Genomic DNA, 11,224 nt, shown 5'->3' with positions numbered 1-11,224 from the left:
TGTGTGAACTGTGTCGGTACAACACATGCATATTTTGTACAGTATTTTAAATATTGTTTTGAATATGTAAACTGTATGTTATGTATATAATTGAATATATTTTGCTTGAATTAAAAATATGCAAAGATTGCCAATGTATTAGCTTTTGATAAACACGTCATGAGTGATGTTGCATTAAGCAAACAATGCAACATGTTTTTAAAAAAAGAATAATTAACTAAAAGACCCACATTAAAACAATATCCCAACTTGTAAGAGTAGATTAACTGTAGCTTTTCGGGGGGGGGGGGGGGGGGGGGGGGTATGATAAAGCAGAGAGCTATAGATCCACCTTTTCGATTTACTGCGCATTTATTTCTGTGCAAGATCCGGGTCTTCTATATCCGTATATTTTCACGTCACTACTTTAAGATTTTAAATGAAATGTTCACATATCCCCCCTCTACACTTGTGTCACGCCATACCTCCAAACATTTCTCAAAATCTCAGTATGGAATTAGACGCTCTATTGTTTGTCTCGAACATCTCCCAAAGAAATGCAGTTCTGCATAAAAGGTGAAGATAACGAACAGTGATCAACCTCACATCTGATTAATATCAAAATTTATTCAGAAAGCAATATAATATCTATCCTCCTTAAAAATCATAGTAGAAAGCTGCTTTCCATGTATCCGTGCGTGCTGCTCGCTCGAAATACTTTTATCTAAAAGCAACATTACGTGAAAAGATGTAAATAATTATTATGATGATGCAAATAATATAATAATAATTTCCTATTCAATCAAAGTATTGACTGGGAGGATATACTTGTTATGTACCCATTTTATCGACCAAGGTACTGTGGGCAGTATAAATGTACTGATGATAATGCAGATTGAAGTGTTTGTACTGATAACAGGCCTAAACACAAGTACCTGCTCTGAAACACAATAACACGGACGGGATTTTTATTTTTGTCAATCTTCAGACTGAATCAAAGTGTAATTAAATATTAATTATGCAAATATATTTTGAAGGATACATGCTATTTGACACCGTGTTCTCTATATAGAATGTTTCCGGAATCATTGTGACAGATTTTAGTGTTCATCGACCACCAGAAAGCATGAATCTCACCTAGCGAGACCCGAAAACTCCCGAATTATTATACAATTACTAGTAATTAAGATTGAAGTTCATTCGTGAAGGAATTTTTTTTCCGCATTAATTAAAGTATTAATGACTTTCTAATATATTAATAGAAATCAACATTGATAATAGAGCAAATTACCATCAATAGGAAATTAAAAATATATTTGAAACGCGTGAGTGGAATGCATCGCCAGTGGAGACACTTATTAATTTTCCTGTGAAATAATTGGATGAAATGGACAATTAGCTGGTCTGTTAAAACGATGACAAACGATATTCTAATGTTAAGAATTGATCACATTCAACCTGCCAAGTCCACGTTCCTAATCAGTGCCGTATATGTAATAGTGATTTATGGTATACATACATCATAACAATGTGCGCAAAATCCGCCTCACTTTTTACTTGCATACGGTCCAGCGGTCGTGAGTTCAAATTCGGACTGGAGCGAAGGTGGGTATCCACGAAGAGTGGGAATAAATTATTGTACGCACGCATGCAAATACGTATACAGTAAGAACCCATAACACGTGCAATATTCTTGCAATCCCATATTCATAAAAAAGAGGTGGGTGGGTGTTTGTTTCTTTTTTTCGTCAAAACTTCTCGTGCATTTTCGCCCTTTTTCAATGGAGCTATATATAATCTATAAAAAAGAATTCTTTGGATGAAATTGTTGAAAATTACAGCTGGATGTGTCTATCTGGCGACTTCAATCAATCTACTTTAAAAAGGAATAACTCCAGGGGGTTAAACATATCACCGCCATTTTAACGATGTTTCTGAGGGTGAAGATCTTCCAAAAATGTTTTTAAACGATAGGCAGAGTGAATGAAAATACAAATGTTCACTTTACAGAGTTCTACAACATTTTATTTGTGATTTATATCATACATATATTTTTGGTAATTAATTCACTGGCATATAAAACTCGCGCTTGCAAAAAAAAAAAAAAAAAAAAAAAATGCTGGTTATCAAGGGAAAAAACTGAATGCTTGAAAATTCCGGATAGATTATTTTCTAGAAGTTTCTCCGCTTAATTCGTTCGGTTTTTTTTTTATTCTTGTTTGCAGACACGAAATCCATAATGTCGACGTTGAAAATGGAAACTAAATTCAAAATCTTTCTATTCTTACACTTTTGCGTTTTTCTTGAAAATTGTCAGAAATGTCAAGATTTCAGTCAAATATTCGAACAGAAAAAATTGCCCACATACGTCGATCAAAACTAAATACAAATTAACATATAAAGATTTACATGTGTCAATCTAATGTGTCAATATAATGCATCAATCTAATTCTGATGTACAAAAATATGGTTCATACTTTCTAAAACCAGAAACATTTACTGACATAAATACTGAAAATACGTGTGTTTGTGGCAACTGCTGTCTGACGTGCTTTATACAGATTGTTAGGCCGTTATTGGCATTCTGATTTTGACTACGGATACCTCCGTTTACCTGATCAAGATATAGGGCTCACGGCGGGTGTGACCGGTCGACAGGGGATGCTTACTCCTTCTAGGCACCTGATCACACCTCTGGTATATCCAGGAGTCCCTATTTGCCCAACTCTCTATTTCGTATTGCTTAAATAGGAGTTATGAAATCGATCACTGTTCGTTATTTTCACTTTTCATATCAATTAATTTCACGTGCTTCAGTTCAGGCGGCTATCTTTAACAGAATGTCTGTATGAAATACTGTTATTGGTGAAACGTTCTTTTAAAGATAATTTTTTAAGGAATAGTGTGTTCAAATCACAGAATGACAAAACCATGTCGCCAAATCTAAAGTTATGGCCATTTAAGAAAGATCTTACTCTTCCACTAGAAAACAAATTTCAGTCAATTTTCTCTTTCTGACAGAAACATTGCTCACTAACAACGTTCACTATTCTTATCAAAGAGTCGTTCTGTGGTTTAATGAGGCCAACAGACCAAAGATAAAGACTGGAATCGAAATCTACCGAGGAAATGGAGGCGAGGCGCGATCCTTCCCCGTGGCTGCGGTTCTTGTTGTTGATCACGGTGGTTCAGACAGCGTTGTTTGCGGTGGTCATTTTCTATCAATATGGCAACACGAAGGTTCTCCAAAACTCGGACGAGAATCTGGAGAACAAAATCAAACGGCTACAGGTAAACTCTCTGGCCATGTTGTCACTTCCAGATAATAAAGGTATCGCCGAAATTACAAGGTATTCAAAACACCTGTAAATATGCAAATTCAAATATGTCATCTATGCATACCTAACTGTGATCTAAGCATGGCGATGTCGACAAGAAATGCAATACAAAGCAATTAATTGATGCACGAGGGAAAGAAATATCACGGAGTGTTCCCTTAGAATACGTCCTCAGTAACCCTTGCTTGTCGTAAGAGGCGATTTAATGGGGCGGACCGCAAAAACTGAGTCCCCGTGTCACAGCAGGTGTGGCACGATAAAGATCCCTTCCCGCTCAAAGGCCGTAAGTGCCGAGCATAGGCAATGGTGACGTCTCCATCTCGAGCGTTAAACATTATACAACCAACCAATCTTTGCTGTTGCGTATATTGCGCAAATTCTTACCTAGAAAGATTGAACCACCATATTTTCGGACGTTCATTACAGCATGCATCCAGGGGTATTTGAACAAATCTTTCAGAAAAGTTGGTCTTTGCCTACAATGACTATCTGTAGGAACTTGGTATAATGTTTGGTTTTAATGAGATTAAGATCTTTTTAGATGTTGTTGAACTCCAGCGGAGAGAGGCTACATTCACATGTCCAGAAAAGGGCAGGCAACTTCATAGCAGATCTTCTCGCGGCCCAGGTACAGTTCTGAATAAGCTATGAATTGTTTGTGTTTGTATATGTCTATACATAAGTATTTTTCTATACGTATATTTCTTTATGCACATATTTGTATTTGAAGGATGTATAACATTATTATGTTTTATTTATGCATGTACATTTGTTAATGTACACGTGCATTTGTATATATTATATGCAATAGACTAGTCTAGATATATGGCATTATTATGTTTGTCTTTATACATGTACATTTATTAATCTACACGTGCATTTGTATATATATGCATTAAACTAGTCTATACGTGTATATTTGTCTAAACCTGTATTTTTCCTATACGCGTATGTTTGCTATACGTGCATTTGTATAAACATGTGTTTCTCTATACGTGCATTTTCTGTTTTGAATCATCAGTTATATCATTTGCACACCACTCTCCCCATTCTTGTCATACATACAGGTAATTATGGAAATGTGACATGCAGTAGGAGAGGGCGAGGGGTGAACGGGGGATTGAATGGTATTGCCATGTCCTTTTTTGTTAAAAAGTTTTGGTTTTTTGTTGTTGTTTTTTTATTTCATTTTGGATCTGATACCCCTATTTTGGATCTGATACCCCTGTTTTGGCGGAAAAGATGCACAAGTCTTAATCATTTTCCTTGAGATTGTATTGGATCCGCCCCTGACATTAGAAACATTTACTGCACTGACTACATGTCGATGTAAGAATGAACATGATGAAAGTGATTTTCTTTATCTTGGAAGGAAGAGGTGATTGCGCGGCACTGTATTGAGAAGAATGAAACCTGTACCAAAGGTAAGCATTCATGTGTTACAATTATTTTCTGTGTATCCTATTTCATTTCTGTCAGCTCTTATTGTCATTAAAATACAATTATCAGTATTCTGTTAAATTAATGCTTGTGGTTTACTAAGACAAGCTTGTCATTTTCTTATAAATCATTTTTTTCTTTAAATAAATATAGTTCTCCGAAACGTAGCCCTTATTATTTATCTAGATGAGATATTTAATCAACGTAGAAAAATGTATGTAATAATCTGAACATCAGGTATAGACACGTGTTTGTGACTGAGAAGGAAATTGTAATAATGAATCAAACGTAACTATTTCTGTTTTCAGGAGAGGCAGGTTCTCCAGGTTTACCAGGTGTCAAAGGTAAATTCCACTTGCCAACAACAAAAACAATTTAGAACAACAAAAACAAAAACAACAACAAATGTATAAACTTTAATACCGGATATTTACGTACACTTATTCAGAGGATAGATAGATCTAAATGTTCTCTGGATATAGTTTTATCCTGGGTCTACTGTATCGGTGTGGTGTAGATTTAATGTAAAAGTTCTCTGGACGTCATTGTATCCTGGGTCTACTGTATCGGTGTGATGTAGATTTAATGTAAACGTTCTCTGGACGTCATTGTATCCTGGGTCTACTGTATCGGTGTGATGTAGATTTAATGTAAACGTTCTCTGGACGTCATTGTATCCTGGTTCTACTGTGTTGGTGTGATGTGGATTTAATGTAAACGTTCTCTGGACGTCACTAGTCGTACTGTAGCCAATTATCAAAATAGTTATATATATATAAAGCACAAACAAACAATTATAACACCCAACCTTACGTTTACCCCTAGGATCTAAACGATACATGTGAAAATCAATTAATTAATATTTAAAGCACTAAATAATCACAACTAGGTACTGAAAATTTTCGCCCCAGCCCGGGGTCGAACCAGCGACCTACGGCACCCACCGCCTAGCAAGATTGTCAAACCAGTGCGTAAGTCCACTCGGCCACAACGACTTCCCTAAAAAGGAAGCTTTGTTATGCTCCTAAAGCGCTACTTATACACTTATACATATATTATATATATATATATATATATATATAAAGCACAAACAAACAATTATAACACCCAACCTTACGTTTACCCCTAGGATCTAAACGATACATGTGATAATCAATTAATTAATATATAAAGCACTAAATAATCACAACTAGGTACTGAAAATTTTCGCCCCAGCCCAGGGTCGAACCAGCGACTTACGGCACCCACCGCCTAGCAAGATTGTCAAACCAGTGCGTAAGTCCACTCGGCCACAACGAGACTAATGTATTATGATAAGATATTTATATTGTGATTTGCTGCACGTTCAACCCAAGAGCAAAATAATGAACATAGAAAGAACAGCAACATCACAATTTATAAATAACCCCTTATCTTGAAAATACGTCAGTGATGGTATGAACAGCGAACCTATAAGAAAAGTATTCCAGTGTGTAGAGGTGCAGTTCATTTCTTCATATATTTTCAACTATAATTTTAATTTACTTGTATTTTACCTATAACGGACCGATAAATTATTTCTATTTAACCTGTATTTTGATTATAACGGACTCCGATAACTGAGTTTAAATCAAGCTGTATTTTATCTATAAGGGACCGATGAAGGATTTTTAATCAACTTGCATTCAACATACTTTCAGGTAACAAGGGGGAGAAAGGTCTCCCTGGGGATGCCGGACTTCCGGGAAGAAATGGCACTAAAGGTCAACCTGGTCCCCGAGGGGAGACAGGGCAGCCTGGAATGAAAGGGGATCCTGGTCCCAAAGGATTCAAAGGAGCCCAGGGTGACTCAGGTCCGAAGGGGCCGAAAGGGGATCAAGGACCAAGGGGTCCCAAAGGGGACCCAGGAATGAAGGCATGTGTCTTTCTTGTTTGCATAGTAAAAGGGGCTCTTTATAATTTCTATATTTGATATGATATTAAATCCCACAGAATGTACAAATTTATATACATAGTGTACATGTATATAAGTATTTTTAGGCTGTGGAGGATTCTAACAAACCTGTTGTACATTGTATGTTTCTTACTACATTTTAATTCATAAAACACGCATTAAAAAAACCACAAAGATATAAAAATTTATAAAATAATATAATAATGATAATTTTTAGATTTTTTTTTATTTTTATCGTATGATCTTTCGCTATGAATTCGTCAATGTGGCTCATATAGGGACAAAGAGGAGCATTAGGAGAAAAAGGAAACCAGGGACCGAAAGGGGATGATGGAGTGAAAGGGGAGAAAGGCGACCCCGGAGAGATCGGAGGGCGTGGTCAGAAAGGAGATGAAGGGGGTCCTGGACCCCAGGGACCGGATGGACGGGACATCACAAAAGATGGGTGTGCCTGTATTCGTACGTAAAGATCTACATGTATCATCACGTTATATCGAGATTTTACCGGTGTGTACGATTTGTTCTTGTCAAATTCTGCGGAATCAATATGACAGCCATTTTGATTGGTGTCTTTTGGGGGCTGGGGTGGGGGGGGTGTTACATTAATTTTTCATTATTACATATCAATTAGTTTGAAAGGTCATTACCGGAGCCATATTATGCCATTCTAATTAAAGATAACTTAAAGACAGATTGCAGAATGAGCTTACCTCAGTCTATAACCACAATAGACAATCAGATAAGAAGTGCAAGATCAAGTGAAACTAAATAAAAACATTTTTTTCTGTTTAAGTATCCTGTGAGCTGTGTTTACAGTATGTGCAGGAAAATATCCGACAGGACACAAATAGCATATAGTGAAATCAAAAATAGAAGAATTGATCGTTTTATAGTTTAGAAACTCGCTTCATGAAATGTATGTAATAGAGACATCTAAATGAAATACATCAAGTTTTTATTCAGTGGCAGATTTAAGGGGGGGGGGGTGGACAGTCGGTGCCCCCCCCCCCCCCCTAAAATTTTCAAATTTAAGGTAAATCGTGGTATCTTGTTAAAAAAATGTACTAAACGATAAAAGAAGCAATAATTTCTTCCACTCCCGGAGAAATGAATAACAAAATCTTTTGATTTCTTGAAATACTTTATTGGGAGAACTTAATTTTTTCCAAAAACCCTTAAAATTTACGTCATTTGTATTAATTTCACCTTATAAAAAATGATAGAAAATAGTACAATTGACTAAATAGGAGACATATTTCAAGCTCTATAAAACTTGTAAAATCCAGGAGCTTCCGGGGGCTTCGCCCCATGGGTCCCAACCAGGGCTTCGTCCTGGACCCACTGGGGGCCTAAAGGCTCTCCCCAGACCCCCTGCCTCATAAAGTGGCGCCCCCCGTAACCACAATTCCTGGATCCGTCCCTGATACTCGTGTGAAATTTCTATACTAAAGGTATATATTTCTTATATACATGTATATTTAATTCTGACAGTTAGAATTTCATGTAGATTATCATGTTTCGATGTTACCTCATTTATGAATTGACTCTATTCTATGTAGACTGTTTAGAGCTGTGCTATAGCTTAATTTTAGACCAGTTATCAATTCGTTATACCCCATGTTGACTGTTTAGAGCTGTGTTATAGTTTAATGTTAGCCCAGTTATAAATTCGTTCTATTTCATGTTGAATTTTACAGCTGCGTTATTGTTTAATGTTAATAATATCATTAAAAGAAAAAGTTTTAGATTTAGAAATATTTTGCTTGGGAATAACTGCCGAGTGTGCAGGGATCGATTTTATAGAGTACCCCGTGTTCGAGGACCCCACCCCATCAACAACTATCTACATGGCTGTGGGGGAAACTCGGAACCTGAACTGTAATGCAACTGGAAGTCCGTCTCCCACCATTACACTCACTAAACAGACGACAACACGCAGAGGCGTGGGATCACGTGACGAACGAAACCTACTGCAATTAAATGGGAAGTACTCGCTTGTAAATGCAGCGGCTTCAGATTTCGGGACATATGTCTGTACAGCTAAAAACGGACTGGGGACCGTGAAAAAACAAATAAAAGTGGTCAGAGGAGGTATATTTATTGTTTACATGATTTGTAAAAGGTTCCGTCTTTATTGTGTGTGTGTTTCTTATCCCGTTTTTTAAAACAAATATTTATCCTCAGGTTTTGATATATGATCGCAAGCAAATTTCCAGATTGCCACGCATCACTTCGTCAACTTGTGATGATAAAGTAGAATGGCATAGCCAGGAGTTAGTTGTAGAAGGAATAATTGTCTTTGTTTTATGATTACTAGTAAAAGATTTCGAGCTTTCTTACTCGCCGTGATCCTAAAAAACTAGTATAAATTGATACAACGTTTTATTCACTTCCGCTTGCTTTCGGGGTGAATATGAGATTAGATTTTTTCAACATCGGACCAAAATAGAATTGGGAACTCTGCATCTGATACGAATGGCTATCGGTATTTGTCGTTCAATGTAAACTCTCGTAATTTCCAATCACATTTCAAAAGATCCTGCACTCTATTTGTAAACAAAGAAGACCAACTGAGTATCGTTTCATAGGCTCTAGTAGCCGGTTTCGATGATTTGATCCCGTGGGGATCCGGGTTAAAATAGGTTCTCAGTACCCCTTGCTTGTCGGACGAGACCGCAAAAACTGAGGTCCCGTGTCACAGCAGGTGTGGCACGATAAAGACACCCCCCTCCTGCTCAAAGGCCGTAAGCGCCGAGCATAGACCTAAATTTTGCAGCCCTTCACCGGCAGTGGTGACGACTCCATATGAGTGAAATATTCTCCAGAGGGACGTTAAACAATATACAATCAATCAGTATTTAATCAATCAATCAATCAATCGATGATCTGAAGTATTCAGTCATCCCGGACTCGGTGAATATCGCATATTGAATATTTATAACATGAATGTGGTATTCCGCTACATATAGTGCATCATGTTGACCTAAGGAATGTCATTGTTTGTATGATGTTTTATCCTAGACTAATGGTATGTCTCCTGGAAGCTCTGTGGTTGACCCATATTCACAAGTACTGATATATTTACTCTTTTTCCCCATTTTCCTTTAAGATTATACAGATATATCCTGTTTCAGTTACACCAAACATAGCGAAGCAACCCCGAAGTTCTAGCAACAACGTCGGGACATCGGCGGAGTTCAGATGCGTCAATTCCGGTATTCCAACACCAACAGTCACGTGGTACAAAGATGGAAAACCATTGGTTGTTGATTCTCGTCATCAGGTTTCCAGTAATGGTGAAATTTTAACCATCACAAACATTAGAAGATCGGACGCTGGTAACATTGAGTGCCGGGCGGCCAATGCTGTCGGCATTACTTCCTCCCGAGAAGCAGTGTTGACTGTTGTTTGAAATTTTGAAATTAAATGTTATTTGTAAATCACCTATATACATGTGTATGCATGCAAAGCGGGTTCAGAAGTAAAAGAATATGGGAACGTGTGTAAATATAATTATAATATCACCACCACCCCCCAATTTTTTTTTTTATATCTAAATGCACTTTGGTCATATTCATGGATTATAAGTTTTATTCAACATCCTCTAGCTATCTTCCCAGAAAGCCGAACTGCGTAACTCGTCACGCGCTTGTTTCCAAATTCTCATTCATTTATTGAATGAAAAATAATTATTCCTTTTATTCTTTTGATTAATGAAAAATAATTATTGTTGAAACGAAAATGCACATAAGATTTGGTAAACTTGTATAAATGAAAATGTTCCACTTATTGTGAAATGTGAGTGATGCTGAAGAGAATGGCGAGTGTCTGGCCGTTATCACGGGCTGTCTAGAGAAGTGAACTGTTTGGCTGTTCCACTGATTGTCCAGACAAGTGAACTGGGGTAGGGGGTGGCACTATTAAACACGTAATATTTATTTCTAGTTGTTTGTATAGCCGTGGTATAAACTTTGGGAGTAATAAGTACATTGATACTGATCGTGTACAATGGAAAATAGACAAGTCGATTTAATGGTCTGGTGCTAATATTATTGTGTATCGTAGTCCGGGGTTATCTCGCTTACAGCTCGAACTATGTATAGAAAATCTCAAGACACGAAAGGAACCTAAAACTTATACAAGATAGGAACTTAGTTCATTTAGATCGAGGTCTTTTCTTTCTCAATTCTACAGATCACTAAAGATAAGATGTTTCAATATGCAGACTACAGTGTTATTTCAAAATACATTTTAGCGAGCGTATCATGATACGCAAGAGAACCGTTACGTTTTCATGAATAAAACGATTCCCCGCCCTCTTCAATAGTAACCCATCCACACAATGTATGTTACGTGCATGTAACCACAAAACCTTGAAGCGGATGATATGTAACCATGATGCTGTCATCAGCGACTCATAACGTTAACCCCCACCCCCTCCCAAATTAAAAACAACACCCCCTCCAAAAATAAAAATAATAATAAAACCAAACACCCCAACACCCCCACAGAATAATGCTTCAAATATCTGTAT

At 37.0% G+C, this 11,224-nt stretch overlaps 1 protein-coding gene across 1 annotated transcript; it reads left to right on the top strand.

Annotated features, from left to right (window-relative positions):
• Positions 1-1,988: 1,988 nt before the first annotated feature.
• On the top strand, positions 1,989-10,139 carry LOC125654403 (collagen EMF1-alpha-like). Its single transcript, XM_048884362.2, has 8 exons — positions 1,989-3,270; positions 3,859-3,945; positions 4,690-4,741; positions 5,066-5,101; positions 6,437-6,651; positions 6,969-7,149; positions 8,494-8,781; positions 9,825-10,139. The coding sequence occupies exons 1-8, from the start codon at positions 3,109-3,111 to the stop codon at positions 10,100-10,102; spliced, it is 1,299 nt and encodes a 432-aa protein (XP_048740319.2). The 5' UTR covers positions 1,989-3,108; the 3' UTR covers positions 10,103-10,139.
• The last annotated feature ends 1,085 nt before the right edge of the window (positions 10,140-11,224 follow it).

Source organism: Ostrea edulis, chromosome 7, assembly GCF_947568905.1.
Source record: "Ostrea edulis chromosome 7, xbOstEdul1.1, whole genome shotgun sequence".
In the NCBI taxonomy this organism is placed as follows: domain Eukaryota; kingdom Metazoa; phylum Mollusca; class Bivalvia; order Ostreida; family Ostreidae; genus Ostrea; species Ostrea edulis.
The sequence above is the reverse complement of the archived record's forward strand: the minus strand, read 5'-3'. Positions and strand labels throughout refer to the sequence as shown.